Here is a 16,719-nt window from a genome sequence, read left to right on the forward strand (position 1 = left end):
ACAGACAGTCACCTGAAGATCCAGTAGACCAGCAATCTGATCTGTACCTGCTCAGGGATCTTCAGGTCACCGTCTTTGGTGTCTGCTTTCATGCTCGCATCCAAGGTCATCTGGAATGACACTCACTCCTTCCTCATTGCTCAGGGATCTTCAGGTCACCGTCTTTTCATATTTGCTTTCATACTCACATCCAAGGTCATCTGTGACAACACTTACTCCTTCCCCACTGCTGGATCTTGATGTCACTGTCTTTTCATATCCACTTTCATGCTTGCATCAAAGGTCATCTGTGACGACACTCACTTCTTCCCCACTGCTCAGGGATCTTCAGGTCACCGTCTTTTCATATCTGCTTTCATGCTTGCATCCAAGGTCATCTGTGACGACAGTTATTCCTTCCTCACTGCTGAATCTTCAGGTCACCATCTTTTCATATCCACTTTCATGCTTGCATCCAAGGTCATCTGTGACGACAGTTATTCCTTCCCCACTGCTGAATCTTCAGGTCACCGTCTTTTCATATCCGCTTTCATGCTCTCATCCAAGCATCAGGAAATCACTGGGTTCCTTTTTGTTTCTTAAACTACTTAAAAATAGCACTAAGGCAGTCAACGCAGTTAAGGAATATAAGGCACTGTTTTTAAACCTTTAACTAAGGACCTAAGCTAAATCTAAGGCGGTCAAGGAGGTCAAGGAGGTCAAGGCAGTCAAGGCGGTCAAGGCAGCGAAGGCACAACAATGAGATTAAGGCTACTACTAGTACTCAGTGCACAAAAATTTTATAGTTTATTTACATTTATTATCGTTCCAATTACTCGAAAATAAGTGCGTGTCCAGCAACAATATCAACTGCTATACTTGAATGAAAAAAAACAGTAAGTTTTTATTTACTACTACTCTAGTGATGTCAATTGTTGATTGATGAGATGCTAGTATGCTATATGACTCCGAAATCCGCTTGTCGTAGGCAAGGAAGGAGGCACCAGTGGGATGACTTGACAGCTTGTATAGAGGCTGCAATCATGGCTGAGGCGACTGCAAAGGTAGCAGAGGCAAGAGCAGGAGGGACAGATGTGAAGCTGGGGCTTTGGAAGAGGATGAAAAGGTGGCTGTCGTGCAGGAAATGAGACGGAACATGTCGCATGTAGGGTGAGCATTATGTCTTGTAATTTTAACTAAAACTTACCTTGATGGTTCCATGGTGGGCAGTAATTGACAGCGGAAAGGCGAGTGCTGATCTACAGCACAATGGGAAGGGTGTTATGTTGTTGGATACTGGTGTGGATGGTGGGCAGTAGTTGGGTGGAGGGAAGGTGACTGTGGAGGGACAGATAATGAGAATTGAGGCCATCTGATGAATTCTCATAGAGGATGGTATTACTGGCACTGGCTCGTGTTTTGGTATACCTGGAGACGATGAAGCTGAAACAATGCATGCAGCGCAGTCCTCCATGCCCAGGAGTGTTGGGGTGATGCCATTGACACTAGAGATGTCGATGTTGAATAACTTGGTGATGGCATATCCGGCTGGAAGATCTGTGTGGCTTTTGAATAATGTGATGAAGGTTAACAGGCAGATAATGAGGATTAAGGCCGTCAGCCTGATGAAATATGAATTCTCATAGAAGATGGTGGTACTAGCTCGTGTTTTGGTATACCTGGAGACGATGAAGCTGAGACGATGCGTACAGTACAGTTCTCCATGCCTGGGAGTGCTGGGGTGATGCTGTTGATGCTAGAGACATTGATGCTGAATAACTTGGTGATGGCATATCCAGCTGGAAGATTTGTGTGGCGTTCTGATAATGCGATGAAGGTTGACAGGCAGATAATAAGGATGAAGGCCGTCAGCCTGATGAAATATGAGTTCTCATAGAAGACGGTGGTACTGGCACTAGCTCGTGTTTTGGTATACCTGGAGACAATGAAGCTGAGACAATGTGTGCAGTACAGTCCTCCATGCCTGGGAGTGTTGGGGTGATGCTGTTGACACTAGAGACGTCAATGTTGAATAACTTGGTGATGGCATATCCAGCATTGTGGGTGGTGGTCAATGTGGAAGATTTGCGTGGTGTTCTGAATAATGCGATGAAGGTTGGCAGGCAAATAATGAGGATTAAGGCCATCTGCCTGATGGAATATGAATTCTTGTAGAAGACAGTGGTACTGGCACTGGCTCATGTTTTGGTATACCTGTAGACGATGAAGCTGAGACAATGCGTGCAGTACAATCCTCCATGCCCGGGAGTGCTGGGGTGATGCCATTGATGCTAGAGACGTCGATGTTGAATAACTTGGTGATGGCATATCTGGCTGGAAGATTTGCATGATGTTCTGATAATGTGATGAAGGTTGACAGGCAGATAATGAGGATTAAGGCCATCTGCCTGGCGAAATATGAATTCTTGTAGAAGACGGTGGTCAATGTGGAAGACTTACGTGTCATTCTGAATGATGCAATGAAGGTTGACAGGCAGATAATGAGGATTAAGGCCATCTGCCTGGGTCACCTTTGCTGTACAGATAGAGCTCAGGCGGATCTTTCCTAAGAAACATGTGAGTTGGATATACACTGAAATCTACGCAGACAATTACATACCTTAAATCATGCTATCTCAAAAGAATGATGATCCGCATATTTATTGACGTAGTATGAGTTGAACATGTCATATGAGTCATGCAGACTGATGATAGGAATAAAGTCTGATCCATATACTGGAATGAGATGGGCAGCATGAAAAATGCTGTCGACATGAATAATAGAGACATCTGGAGTGTCATCATCATTTGTTGTGGGAGTGACAATGTACACGCCTGTGTCAGGATTACGTCCCTTGAGTACATGAGAATACCAATGAACAATGGTGCAGGGATAATGCGATGTCCGATTGCTGAAAGAGAAAAAGCACAAGACCCGTGCAACTGCAAGTCCACCCATATGAGAGTCTAAGTTGGTGCCCACATTAGCAAAGATGCAGTCGTTCCTGCGAGGGCCACCATGCCATGATGGTGTTGCCCGGATGTGCTCCTGGTGCATACCTCCAGTACCACTCAGATTGCTGGGTGCATAGAACAATGCTGCAGCAGAGTTAAAGATGGTCAACTTCCCCAAGAATAATTGAGCTGTCATGGGATCATATTTGGGAGGGTTGGGGTTGTCCAAATGTTGCTGGTCATGGATGAATTCTTGGATTATGAGAGGGAAGTGCAGAAGGTTGAGTTCAACGCCAAGTGTACAAACATCTCATACACAACCTAAGCATTATCAGAAAGGGTCAACAGGTGAATAAATTGACTCACGGGGTGTCACTGCAAGTTCGATGTGGGATTCTACTATGGTTGGTCCATCAAGAATGTCACCAGCATCTACCTCAATGGATTAATTTTGAGGTTCATGGAACTGGAGGCGCCCAGGGAGACGCTCAAGTGCCATATCCATGTCATCATTTGACTCACTGTCCTTGTGATCATTTGAACCTGTTTATGGATGTGAGTATGGTTAAACTGTCAGTTCAAAAGATCACATACACCTTTGGAGTTCTTGCAAAGCCTCAGATAAGCAAGAGCCGTGAAGCATGCCACGTGCCTCAAAATCCATGCATGCAGCTGCAAGTTTGTCTAGATGCTGGTTGGTCAGCAACATTTGACCAAGTGCCTTGAACCTGCTAGAGTGGTGCCAGGGTTCTTTCACGGCCTTTATGTGCTTAGATTCAGTAATGGAAGAACAAAGGCCATTGGGTGCCCCAAAAAGTCGAATGAGTAGTATGTAGTGACACAGAGAGTGTTGGCGTGGTAGTGAGAATGTCGTGACAGTACCAGTTGCTTTGAAGATCTCCTGGTATTTGTGGAAGTGGTCAAGGGCATCTTGGATTTGGACAAGGTCAGTTTCAGTAAGAGCTTTGCACTGTACAATATAACAGAAATCAAGGAATGCACCAAATGTGCACACCATGTCTTGAGGGACATGGCCCTCAATTGCAGCTAGGTACACCTGAATACGAGTCAGCTTGTACAGTGTTTGTAAGAAAAGACTACTGTGCACCTTCATCAAGGCCTTGGAGTCATCACCAGTCCACTGCTGAAATCCAGCAAAAATACAATAACTTACATACCTGCGGTCAATGTCATCCATAATTTTGGCTGCACAGCGAGCACCATGTGTGATATTTAGATAGTTTTCTACCCAGTCAACCAAGTGGTCCTTGAATGTTCCCTTGATTATCTGGTGTAAGAGATCTGGCAAGAGGAGCTCGTGGATGTCCACTCGAGGATAATCATTGGTGAATGGCTAGTGGTGTGAAGAGTGAGATTGAGCCCCAAGTTTGAGGAAACAACATACGACAAGATCACCAATAATACTGTACTCTTGCCAAACCTGTTTATATGTTAGCTGTTCAATGAGCAGCTCAGTGTGCACTTCATGTCAATGCAGACATGGTTGACCACCATCGAGGTCCTTGCTGTTTGCCAGACACCTATGAAAAAAATGAGTCGTTAAGAAACCAAAGAAAAAATAATCATACCGCGGACACCAGTTCTGCACAATGCCAGAGAGCAACACCTGCTCTGGATAATCAGCTATATAGGGACCTAAACCATATACCGTTCGTCGAAAGTGACAATCAGGGAAGTGCATGACATCAGGAGTTTCCATGAATGGTTTCACAGACTCGAAAATTTTGGCGAGTGACCGCTGGAAGAGTTGGTGTCAAAAGTTCCTGTAGTTAGTATCACTGTTGTGTTCCTTTGTAGCTAAATGAACAAAATGAGTATATAATTCAGGACAAATAATAGGTGTGGGTACCTACATTTTGGTATCGCAAGGAACCCGATGAGAACAATGCCTCTGCAATGTGCGCATCATACACTATTGTGGATATTGCCAATGGAAAGATATAGCGGGCGGTATTCTATTTGGCCTGTAGCAACAGATACAACTGTCTTGTCACTGCCAATAATCAATGGCACAAATGTTGAACCATAAGTCTCTTGGTTTTTGGCAATGAGGTCCTTCAAATGATTGTCAGTATGCTCTGAACATGAATATCTGAAAACATACCGCCTGGTTCCATGCCCAGTCACCTGACATCAAGTATTTCCAGTATTGTTTGTTGTTACTGGTGTAATCATGGTACAGTGAGTATTTGATGCCTCTGTCGAAGGCAGGGTTCACGAGCATGTTGTGAACAATTTGCAGTGGGTCTCTATACCATACATCATACTGTACATTCATCCATGGTGGCACATTTCATTTGGGTTTGATTCCATTGAAACACACCGAGAACATCTTCCAGGGGACATCCCCGAGTGGTGTCGCATCAATGGTGTTATGTTTTATCAGAGTTGCGGCCCATAAGTCGAGTAGAGTGTTGATTTGTTTGGCGGACATCTGGTTGCATTTAAATAGAAACTCTGCAGTCTTGAATTTGACCCTATCATTATATGGCATCCAGTCAGTTGATGGGGCATTTGTACGAGGCAGCGGGGGCACATCCTGGTTGATAAATGTACTGTTAACATCGCATTTGCATCCTAAGTCACGAAATAAATATATGAGCGACATAATATGAAAGACTCCTCAAAAACTTACTTACCAGTCATGTGTGGATGGAAAGTCTGAAACAAATGCCCCATGTCCACCCAAGTGCCTTCCTCAGGTACAAACCCTGCATCATCCTGCTTGTCGATACCCCAATTTTCCACTTGAGTGGGAGAATGTTCCCTTGGAGGCATAAAGCCGGGACCTGCAGGTGGAGCTGTTCAATTGAGTTCTTCCTGAGTTTGTGGGGGTAATGGATGCTTGGCATGTATGTGCTGAGTGAGGCCTGACTTGTTTCTGAAAACACGCTTGCAGTTCAGAAATTGACAAATGAGCCTGTTGATCCCCAGGGCCATGTTGACCAATGGACTTGAATGGGCTGGGCACCAAAAAATGGTGCATTAAGAGGTAATTTCAACTACTGCTATGTGTGTGAATTTTGTAAATTATGACACACTCAATTGAATAGAATGAAAAAAAAACTTACTTCATCACCTCCGAGCTTTCTACTGGCAGTCACATTCTTTCTACCTCAACAGCCTATAATGCCCCTTGCATTTCTGTAACATGTCTCGACCTGCGACGCGCCCTGGCAATGCTAATAAGCATCCTGGACAAGTAGTCCTTGATGCGAACTGAGTATCACGCCCAAAGGAAGTAGTTGCAGCTGAAAAAAACAAGAAGGCAGCAGAGAAATTATCCAAGGCTGCTGCCTTGAAGGATGCTCAAAAGCAAATTGCATCAAAGGAGGACGAGATGGCTGTTGAGCAACTGATTCAGCATGCCGTCCCCGGGCGACCTGTGCGACCAAAGCCAAAGCCCCATGCCCAGTGATGAAGAAACCAGCGTCGACCCTCAAGAGCGCAGCAGAGGCCGTCACCTCTACTGGGCATGAAATATGTAAGCATAACCTTTACGATATCCATGGCAGGGAGTGCTTACTGTTCAGTACAGCCATTGCGGGCCAAGAATTCAGCAACCCAAAACACCGATATCCAGAAGAAGAAGCATCCAGGTCTAAATCTTGCCTTCAAGGATGGCATCAATGCCAGTCGAAAGGTGTCAAACAGTGGTGTAACGGCTGTGAGCGTGACATGTGTTGGAAACACTGATGATGGGAAAATTTCCAAGTCAATGTAAGTTCCTAATTTGAATTATGATGTTGCTTCTATCAGAACTCACTCTTCATTATCTTGATTTGCTCTACTCATTCAAATGTAGGTCTGAGTCCCTCAGTAGCATACCTTCAGAGAGAGCGAAAGTAGGGAAATGGGCTAACAGCATGGCTGCAAAGTCCCAGCTGAAGCCATCAGTGCCACCAAATACTTGTAATGGTATGTACAGTTATATTTCAAGAAAACAACTAACATTGTTTTCAGCCGATCCAGGGTGGCTTGAGCTGTTTGATGACGACGACGACAATGTATCCGAAGATTTAGACTTCGACAATAACTTGACCAGGTGTCGTGGTGCACAGGTAAGCAAATTTGCTTGCAAACAGGATATACTAAAATTAAAGCAGGGTGTTGTACACATCTTTGAGGCCATCAATGGTGCACCAAGAGGAAGAAAGTGTGCCTTATTGGCCATCTCAGTGGAAGAACTTGAACCTGAGGAACAGTGCAAAATGCAGGAAGACCCGGAGGCTGATGAAGATGCTGAATATCAGGATGCAGAGGGTGATGTTCACATGATGGATGAGCAGGGCAACCTTAAGGTAAGTCGCCTAGTATTGGGTCTTCTAAGAATCACTTACTATGATTCCAGGATTCCATAGGTCTGCAAAACAATGAGTCGCAGTCGGCTCACAACTTCTGTAGGGTAGAGTTGACAGATGTATGCACAAGAATGCTGACATATTCCTGCAGATGTTGGTCGGTGTTGTGGAGACAGCCAATTCAAACAAGCCCATCAAAACTGAAACTGGACAATTGCCACGGTCTCGCAACATCAAGAAAGGAAAACTGAAGAATGTACACTTGCCTATTGGTGCATGGAACTCGGAATGGTGCTCAAAATTCATTCCAACAGTCATGTATTGGATTGGAAACAGCAACTTTTCGTGGACTATCCCTGACGACACACTCTCAAACCTTCTCCACAATATCTACTACTCAGTGTACAAGCAACCGGGAGACTTTGAGGTTGATGGCAGTAATGGCACCTTCAATGTGGTGAGTGAGTTTCTGTTCTGTGTTAGTAGTTGACCCGACTATATGTGCAGGTCTGTCAAAGGATCTCTGAGTGGCACAGAATTTTGGCTCGACTGCTACCACCATATTGATGGTGTTTTTTGCCTGGACTGATGAATACAAGATGCTGGAGACACGGAAAGCTTATTCAGAATATCAACTCAAAGACTCGCGCTTTGTTTACGAAGACCCAGATAGTGAAGATTCACCTGGAGCTTTCTTATCCGAGTTCATCTTGCATATATTTGCTGCACACCTTAATGTCATCCAAGGACACCAGTTAATAGACACGCTCGACATTGGCTTACCTGGATACCAGACAGCACTGGCGCTGACTACTGCCACTGTGAGTTTACTACCCCCTTTGTAAACTTTACTGACTAGTGATTTGCAGGCCGAACATGCACTTATTTTGGCTCGCGACGACCTCATCATAGAAAACACTTCAGACCATGGGAAACACAAGATTGCATTAACACTCAATCAAGCAACCAACAAAATGAGCAATACTGGTACCACTTTTTCTGCAGGTAATTGGGAGACTGACACGCTTGCTTACATGGAGTGGATCAAAGAGCTGCCCTTCAACCACGTGAAGGAGATTGTGGAGCGATCTCAACCATAGATGAGGTGGCCGTGCCACAAGACTCAAGACGAGGACACTATTATCGACAGTGAAAGCCATGTCCCCGTGAATCCACAAAAGCACATTCACATCTGTAATTTTTTCTTCTTTATCTCAATTTTCTCACTCTGATGTTATATATTTGACAGGATTTAATTGGCTACTAGTAGTAGTACATGCGCACTTGCTATTCCCCCCATATCATTAATCGCATATTACCAGTTCCTGCTCCCGCTATCATTGTCGCTTGTTGTGTTGCTTGTTTTCAGATACATTTTCATTCTTGGATATTTTCATAGGCCGCCTTGAACTTGTGGATTCACCTTAGCAGCCTTGAACTAGTGGATTCTCCTTAGCATACTTATTCTATGTGTCACAATAACAGTATTTTTGATCTCATTATCTTCCTTAGTTTAAGGAAATAGATCTCCTTGTTCTCCTTATTTTAAACTTGCCTTATTGTGCGAATTAAGGAAAATAAGGAGCAAATAAGGAACTCAGTGATTTCCTGATGGGGTCATCTGTGACAACACTTATTCCTTCCCCACTGCACAGGGATTTTCAGGTCACCGTCTTTTCATATCTGCTTTCATGCTTGCATCCAAGGTCATCTGTGACGACACTCCTTTCCCACTGCTCAGGGATCCTCAGGTCACTGTCTTTTCATATCCATGTTCATGCTCACATCCAAGGTCATCTGTGACGACACTCACTCCTTCCCCACTGCTCAGGGATCTTCATGTCACCGTCTTTTCATATCTGCTTTCATGCTCACATCCAAGGTCATCTGTAACGACACTCACTCCTTCCCCCCCACTCAGGTGAGTTTGCCTTCCCGACACTAATCAGTGTGCCAAGACCAGCACCATCAACTTACCCAAGCCATTGACTTCGGCCATCATGCCTCCTCAGCGCCGCACATCCATTGAATATGATTGTGGTGTGTGTGGAGCTCATAATGTTGATGCTATTCATTTGATGAGGCCTCAAAACCAGTGCAAAGCAATGCACACCAGAGCCCGCCGTGCCTACGAGAAGTGCGTACAGCTTCACGAAAAGCGTCTGGCAGCCAAAGTGCATGCAAAGGTGGAGAAATTAGCCTCTGTCACTGTGGCATCGCATCCAATGCCAACCACTCAAACACTCACAGGCCACACTACCAGTGGCAATCATAGCTATTGTAGGGACTTGGCGGATTTGGGCGAAGGTTCTGTGAGTATGGTGCATTTCAAGTTGGATTGCGCTGGGCGTACTGATTTTCATTATTTCCTATCAGTCCAAGTGCCCTTTTACTCCGAGTTATCCGGTCCCTGAGCCTCTACCAAGATTGACACCTCCACTCCCTCATACCCCATCATCCTTACTTGAACATAGGCATTGGCATGGGTACGGGTATGTCATGTAACCTTTTTTTTGTGACTTTGCTCCCAGTCAGTCACACCTCGGTCCATGTCATTAAACGACTCGCGACTCAACTCTCCTCCTGCTTTCACCACAAAGGGAACGACCAGGACTTGAATGAGGCTATCGTGCTTCACAGGGAAGTTCTGGCTTTGCTCCCGGTAGGTCACACATATCTGTTCTTGTTATTGCAGCTAACTTTGCTCCCAGTCGGTCACATGTCGGTCCGTATCATTAAACAACCTTGTGACTCACAACTCTCCTCCTGCTGTGACCATTGAGGGAATGACAAAGACTTGGATGGGGCTATCGCACTTCACAGCGACTCACTGGCTTTGCGCCTGGTCAGTCACACAGATCGGCCCCTTCATTACACAACATTGCGACTCGACTCTCCTCCTGCTTTTGCCACCGAGGCAACAATGAAGACTTAGATGAGGCTATCGCCCTTCTCATGGAATTGCTGGCCTTATGCCTGGTCAGTCACACAGATTGGTCCATGTCATTAAATAACCTCGCGACTCATGGATGAGGCTATCGCGTTTCACAGGGAACTGCTGGCTTTGCTCTCGGCCGGTCACACACATTGGTCTTTGTCATTAAACAAATCTTGCGAATTGACTCTCCACCCGCTTTGATCACCAAGGCCATCTTGATTACCTTACCATTCCAGGTGCGCATGTTTTTTCTTCTCTTTTACTACTATTTCTAACCTTGCGTTCATAGCTACGTCCGTCGATGTTGAGCGTGTTTTCTCCCATCATTGTTGGTGTTATGAGAGGAAAACGCACATGTGAGTATCTACTACTTCGTTCTTTGAGCTTCAAATACTCAGCCTCCTTCACCCAACCATGCAGCAGACATCCGTCCTTCGCTAATCCCACAAGCCAAGTTACAAGCTGGCCAGTCTATATCATCACCTTGTCTCAGAATGACCGCCTCCTTGTGAGTGCAACATCTGGCGCTCTGTCACCAAGGCACTTCATCCATCAATGTCAACATCAATCTCCACCCTTCTGCCATCACCCATCCCTCTTCTAATGTTGGTCGCATCATACAGACAATGGGGACAGAGAGCCTTCGATGAGGGGAAATCTGTGGGCTTCATGGGAGCTCTTCACGACGGACATCTGTCTCTTGGTGAGCACATCTGACACACTTCTTTTCTGAAGTCTAAAAATACCTCCTTACTAATCTCAAACCATGCGATTCAGTTCAGAGGTCACTGGCCAAAAATGAGCTCACAGTTCTTTCCATCTTTGTGAACCCACCCCAGTTTGCCCCGCATGAAGACCTCGCCACGTACCCTCGCACCTTACCAGGAGACCTGGAGCTCCTTACAGCACAGCAGGTTACTGTGGGCGAGACTGTGAGGAAAGCCTCTGCCATATTTCTACCCTCAGTCCAGGACATGTATCCATCTGGTATAAGCCAAGATGTTTCAACACAAAAGGGAGCGTTCGTCGAGATGAAGGGATACAGACATCAGATGGAAGGCGCAAGCAGGCCCTACAATATGCCAAGTCCGCGTGGTCGAACAGCGAATCCAAGGATCGGTGTGTTTCAAAAGCTGTCTCTGTCATCGACAAAGTAAAAGCACAGGCTGCCATAGATGCAGTGGATATGCGGCTGGATTATATAGAGATGAATGATTCGGAGACATTCGACATCTTGGATGCGTCTTTGAACCATCAGTTGGCAGGAGATATACCTGTGATTCTGAGTGGTGCGCTATGGGTTTGGAAGACCAGGTTGATCGACAGTATCGTAGTTGGTGACCTCAAACGTATAATAAGATAGCTCACAAATAGATGCGAGTGTGGCACCTTCCGCAATCGTCAACCACCGTGACGATGGCCTGTGCACATCTGAGAGTGATGCTAACAAACAGCACTTTGCCATCCACCAGCTTTCGGCTACACCCTTTTACTCAGCAGGTAAACCGGTGAGTTCTTGCTGGGGATTATGCTGATTATGGTGCTTTTACATAGTCATATTTTGCTTTATATCACTTTATATTCCAATGCGATGAAAACCTTTCCTATATATAACAATATATGACAATATCTTCTTCTCACAGGTTCTCTGATGCACAGTAAAAGATGATTGATGAAGTGCTGAGCTCTGAGCCAGTGAGCCTACAGTACGTGAAACTCAAACCAAGACTCGGAGTGGTGCCTTAGTAATAATAGGAAGGTGAATCGTTAAACCAAGGTCAAAATATGTTTTGAACGTGTCCTTGATCTTGCACTAAGGTCCCTGCATTTGTTTTCCTTCGTAAGTTTTTGACCATGCCTAGGTCATCATACACCATGATTCGCCATGATTCATTATGAGCTGCTGTATCTTAGGCAAATTCAGGTCAACTCAAGTCTTAATTTGTTTTTGTCCAGTAGTGACCCCCAAAGAAAGCAGCCAAAGTCACGCAAGATTTACACTGGTGACAGCCAGCCGAACGTTGCCATGGCGGAGCTTTAAACGGATACTACAAATGGCTGTGACGACTTGTCTGACTCGGAGATAGCTGCCATCTGGGTCAGATGCACTGCTGAGCGCTGAGCGGGCTTAGAAATGGCAGCTGTGACCAACTGTGACAAAAGTGTTACTTGACGGGTGACGACTCAGCCGGGATGGATAGTATGTACTTTATTGCTACTTACTACACCTGCTTACTATAGCATGCTACGCCCCTCCATCTTCTTCAACACCTACCTTCAAGTTCCACCGAAAAAGTAAGTGTATTGGTTCTCCTTCAAGCTCGAGCCACGCTGATCCAAGCTTTTGCCCAGTGTTCGCAGTCTGTCGATCCTAGTTTGAGTTTGAGCCACGCCGATCCAAGCTGTTGCCTGGCATTTGCAGTGAGTGAGTCTGTCGATCCTCGTTCGAGTTTGAGCCATGCTGATCCAAGTTGTTGCCCGTGGTTTGCAGTGAGTGAGTCTCATGTTCCTCGTTCGAGTTTGAGCCACGCTGATCGAAGTCGTTGTCTGCCGCTCGCAGTGTGTCGATCCTCCTTTGAGTTCGAGTCATGCGGATCAATGCTTGCCTGTGCCTCCATTATCCTCATTCTGGCGTATTCCCTAAGGCCACTGATGCCGTGCGCGTTTCATTCGAACTGAGGGACAAAGAACATCATAAGACCTGCCCACGTAGTAAGTTCGGCTAATTCAATTTGCGATTCTAACCTCATATGCTCATTATACTCAATAAGATATGTTACATATTATAAACACGTGTTCGCAATTGCCACCACGCACATTTAAATACTTTGCCCTGGGATTCTGGTTACTCTACAACCTGCATTAGCAGGCGGTCCTCACAACAATTTTTCAACAATGCCAAAAGGTGCATTTTTTTCTCTTATCAATTCAAACATACTTACAATGTACTGTAGTACCTCCCCAGTGTTTTATTGAGGTTGCGTTCGACTCCTCGACTAACGTTATGTCTCAGTACAACCCGGGTCATCGGCAACAGTACAAACATGTTGCAGACAAGAATCAGCACGACCAGTGTTCATCCCATGGCAAGTTGTACAGCATTCTGTTCTACATGCCCACTCGGCCGGAGACTTTGCAACCAACAGCGGCGCCCACTCACCCTCCACTCATTCCACCATTACCATCATTTCCACCCCCCCAATCTCAACTACGACCGTCCCCACCATCACCATCCCCTGGCTTGCCTTCATCCTCGACATCATCATGTCAGCCGGCGTCAGACGAAAGCTCCGTTGAATATGATAAATTTGCTTGGCTGGTGTCCCAGCTGTCTGGCGTACAGTCGGACTTAACATGTCTTGACATGTGGAATCGTTACATAAACACTCACCGAACTGTTCCTGCGCATACTCCTGTCACACCGTCTCGATGTCCTCCCAGTCCTTTGTCTTCATGAAGCTGTCCCCATCTCCTAATGCCTCATTATCATCATGCCTGCATGAAATATATTGAGTTGAAAGATCTGCAATGACAAGTAAAATTCACTTACATCCCGAACAGCACCTCACCCTGTTCATTCTTCCAAGCTGACAATGCAAACACTCTCATCCTGCATTGCCTCCATATCTCCTTCAAAAAGTGCTCCATATATTCAGGTCCCTTCTTACGGGCGACCTGTGCTTGTATCTTGGGAGGAGGACAGTTGTTGGACCATTCTTCAGCAGTTTCTTTCGCCTTCTCCAACTTGTCGTCAGACAATTCAGCCATGACTCTCTTCACAGCCACCTCATAATGCTTGAACATACCAGGATCTCCTGGCTTTGCCCTGGACTCATCCTCAATCCTCTTCAGCACCTCTTCCCAATTCTGCTGGTTGATCACCATCCTAGGTGTCCATTTCCTCCCATACTTTATCATGTCCTTCCTTTCCTTCTTTTTCTTGTTGTTGAACAACCAAGTCTTGTACATCTGAGCATTGAAGGAAGTGTAAGACATTAAAAATTTTGTTTCGCATCGCAACAAGGATGTATCACCTGCTCCCTCTTTTTCCATTGCCCTTGGTCCACCTTTGGCGCAAACAACCTGGCAGGCCTGGCAATTGCAGTGAAAACTGCCCACTTCTTGCTCCTTTTCGCAGAAGTCCACTCAGGAAGGTAGTTCTTCAGCTCGGAAATTTTGGTTTCGGTGAGCTTCTGTGTCTGGGGTTGATGTGCCCTATGGCTTCCAGGAGACAAGTGAGTGGAATGACCTGATCTTGCCATGGTGACTCTGATTGGTGAATGTGCCGAGGGTAAGCAAGGCATAATTAATATTGGTTCGAAGTTCAACTTTGACCAAAGCCTAACAGTTGGTTAATCAACCCATATCGGACATGATGCCATTAATGGAAATAAATTTGTAATGAACAACCAATACTGCACAAACATAGCATTGGAATAACAATTTGTGCGACCTTCCTGAGCTAATGCTGTTCTTGCAACATTCAAAAATAAGATGAAGATAGGTCTATGCACTCCACTGCAAAAATCCCACAGGGTAGAAGCAAGGGGCAGCAAAGGTAGGAAAACTTGGGTCAAGGTCCCCCTTGCAAGCACAAGATGACATGCCTACAGGTCCATGCCTAACTCTCCCCCAGAATCACCAGCACTTCAGCCTGTTCCAGCACTACCTACTTGGGAAGACTGTCCTAATAATACTTATGAGCAAGACCAAGGCTCATTTGAGCCTTTGCAGCTTCCAAAAACAATGGCTGAATGTAAACTGTTGGAGTGTCATTCAAATCTTGCTAAATATAACAAATGCAGAGCCAGAATGACTACCTGAGGCAATCGCTCCCAAGGCAGGAATCATATCTGCATCACCTCCTGGATCGAGAAGCTCCTCCAGAAGATAGGAGATCTGTTGTCTGCAACCAGGATGGGGTCTACAAATGTCAAGATTGTCTTGGGGAGCCACTCTATTGCACGGGATGTTGCAGAAGTCAACATCATCGCAATCTTTTCCACTGGATCAGTCAATAGAATGGTCAATTCTTTGAGCAAAGTTGTCTCACTCATGTTAGACTCATCATACACCTTGGTCATGATGGCAAAGAATCTCCTGCACTCGCAAATAGGTGGGATTTGTTTGAAGGAGACGAACCCAAAGGCCAGCTTGAGCCTGAAGATCTACCATCTGTGTCGGGACCAGAGTTCCAGCCTAAGGAAAACACCATGATCATTGTCGACAAGTCCGGAGTTCATTGCCTCGAGGTTCAATGCTGTGATTGTCCAAATGCCATGAGTCCGGACATTCAAATGTTTCTACATGGACTTTTCCTAATAGCAGAGGATCTCATTCCACTGGAGATGTCCCTTTGCGAAGGGTAGGCAAATGATGCACTTCACAACCTCCACATTCACTTGTGCAACAAGGTAGTCCTATTCCGAATGACGGTCAGGCAAGCCAAATCTCAAGCCCTGAAAACTTGAGCTTGGTCGCAGGTGACGTCAGTGCAGCAGGCTGTCTTCCTGCATCCGAGTATATATACCAAGACCAGGACACAAATGATGAAACTTGACACAGAGCATGGCCAACTTCAGAAGTACAAACCCCTGCTTCACGAGCAGCTCAAAGTCAGCACTGCCATGGGTGATCCAAATGCCTGTGGTCCACGAAATGAATCCCTCGCTTGGTTCTGGTCTGTCGAGGTCGACATGTGTGGTCCAGATCAATCATGGAATGAGGAATGCTCGACATGTCCAACATTGAGCTGACCGGATGAATATGAAGTTTACCGAGTTCACTGGCTCCAGGCAAAGGCACTATGGGATCAATGGAAGGAAGAGCTGATGTTGGTCTAATTCAAGATGGATTGGACATGTAACTTTTCTTGTGGAAAGCAACCCAATGGGGCGACCGGATGCAGGAATCATTCATGAAATGACTTCCAGGTCATGCATGCTACTCCGGAAGGCAATCCCGAATGTATTCATTGCTGGTGCAGGATGTCCAGGCAGCGTTTCAACACCTGCAGACCGTTTTGATAGATTCCCGAGATGAATGAATGGTTTATTGCCGATGAGATATAACAACCATTTCGATATACAAATTTAGTTCCAGGAATTGGCTGGGTCAGCCCATGTTGGAGTTTGAAAAATTTATCCATCTATCAGTGGATGATATCTTCACATCTGAACCAACTGTCATTGTCATTGCCAGTGTGATACTCCTGCATCAGCCATGCCTGAATTATATCCTTCTCCTGCATCCACTTCTGAAAATCAGAATTCACTCAATGAGTACTGGCCCCTCACTCTCACTCCTGCAGACATTTCAGCTACTAAGTCGATGTCTGCATCACGCATCCATGCATCCATCTCCCAATATCAGGTGGAGGCTGCAAACAACAATCTTCCCCCTTTGGCTCGGATCAGGCACTTCAAAGCCAGGCTGCAATGGGAGATCACTGTAAGACCCTGACAACACTGGCGGTTAATGCTGACATCTTCCACAGACTTTTGTCACACCCATCCTCCAGTACCC

The 16,719-nt window shown here is 45.6% G+C and overlaps 8 protein-coding genes across 8 annotated transcripts; 6 read left to right on the top strand and 2 right to left on the bottom strand.

The window, feature by feature from the left end:
- Positions 1-267: 267 nt before the first annotated feature.
- Positions 268-582, top strand: EDB93DRAFT_1248518 (uncharacterized protein; the record flags this gene model as incomplete). The annotated part of the gene is made up of 1 exon (XM_041452725.1): positions 268-582. The coding sequence occupies one exon, from the start codon at positions 268-270 to the stop codon at positions 580-582; it is 315 nt and encodes a 104-aa protein (XP_041309856.1).
- A 2,023-nt stretch (positions 583-2,605) lies between these two features.
- Positions 2,606-5,733, bottom strand: EDB93DRAFT_1239624 (uncharacterized protein; the record flags this gene model as incomplete). Its single annotated transcript, XM_041451662.1, has 10 exons — positions 2,606-3,243; positions 3,529-3,991; positions 4,043-4,288; positions 4,340-4,416; positions 4,444-4,475; positions 4,524-4,693; positions 4,867-5,010; positions 5,060-5,221; positions 5,279-5,532; positions 5,595-5,733. The coding sequence occupies 10 exons, from the start codon at positions 5,731-5,733 to the stop codon at positions 2,606-2,608; spliced, it is 2,325 nt and encodes a 774-aa protein (XP_041309857.1).
- Positions 5,734-6,372: 639 nt separating this feature from the next.
- On the top strand, positions 6,373-8,356 carry EDB93DRAFT_1248520 (uncharacterized protein; the record flags this gene model as incomplete). The annotated part of the gene is made up of 9 exons (XM_041452726.1): positions 6,373-6,439; positions 6,489-6,675; positions 6,761-6,873; positions 6,919-7,016; positions 7,062-7,256; positions 7,307-7,375; positions 7,408-7,713; positions 7,793-8,077; positions 8,126-8,356. 9 exons carry the CDS (start codon positions 6,373-6,375, stop codon positions 8,354-8,356), a joined length of 1,551 nt encoding a protein of 516 aa, XP_041309858.1.
- A 540-nt stretch (positions 8,357-8,896) lies between these two features.
- Positions 8,897-9,181, top strand: EDB93DRAFT_1081551 (uncharacterized protein; the record flags this gene model as incomplete). The annotated part of the gene is made up of 1 exon (XM_041445628.1): positions 8,897-9,181. A coding segment is annotated over one exon (285 nt), but the record flags the coding sequence as incomplete, so codon positions are not given.
- Positions 9,182-10,758: 1,577 nt separating this feature from the next.
- EDB93DRAFT_1049270 (Pantoate-beta-alanine ligase) lies at positions 10,759-11,267 on the top strand (the record flags this gene model as incomplete). The annotated part of the gene is made up of 2 exons (XM_041444656.1): positions 10,759-10,897; positions 10,972-11,267. Coding segments are annotated over 2 exons (435 nt in total), but the record flags the coding sequence as incomplete, so codon positions are not given.
- Positions 11,268-13,610: 2,343 nt separating this feature from the next.
- EDB93DRAFT_1248522 (uncharacterized protein) lies at positions 13,611-14,456 on the bottom strand (the record flags this gene model as incomplete). Its single annotated transcript, XM_041452727.1, has 3 exons — positions 13,611-13,689; positions 13,745-14,163; positions 14,229-14,456. 3 exons carry the CDS (start codon positions 14,454-14,456, stop codon positions 13,611-13,613), a joined length of 726 nt encoding a protein of 241 aa, XP_041309861.1.
- Positions 14,457-14,993: 537 nt separating this feature from the next.
- On the top strand, positions 14,994-15,215 carry EDB93DRAFT_1081837 (uncharacterized protein; the record flags this gene model as incomplete). The annotated part of the gene is made up of 1 exon (XM_041445651.1): positions 14,994-15,215. The coding sequence occupies one exon, from the start codon at positions 14,994-14,996 to the stop codon at positions 15,213-15,215; it is 222 nt and encodes a 73-aa protein (XP_041309862.1).
- Positions 15,216-15,707: 492 nt separating this feature from the next.
- EDB93DRAFT_1081844 (uncharacterized protein) lies at positions 15,708-16,037 on the top strand (the record flags this gene model as incomplete). The annotated part of the gene is made up of 2 exons (XM_041445652.1): positions 15,708-15,933; positions 15,967-16,037. Coding segments are annotated over 2 exons (297 nt in total), but the record flags the coding sequence as incomplete, so codon positions are not given.
- Positions 16,038-16,719: the final 682 nt, after the last annotated feature.

The sequence above is a fragment of the Suillus bovinus genome, assembly GCF_016758785.1.
Source record: "Suillus bovinus strain UH-Sbo-P2 chromosome Unknown EDB93scaffold_14, whole genome shotgun sequence".
NCBI lineage: Eukaryota > Fungi > Basidiomycota > Agaricomycetes > Boletales > Suillaceae > Suillus > Suillus bovinus.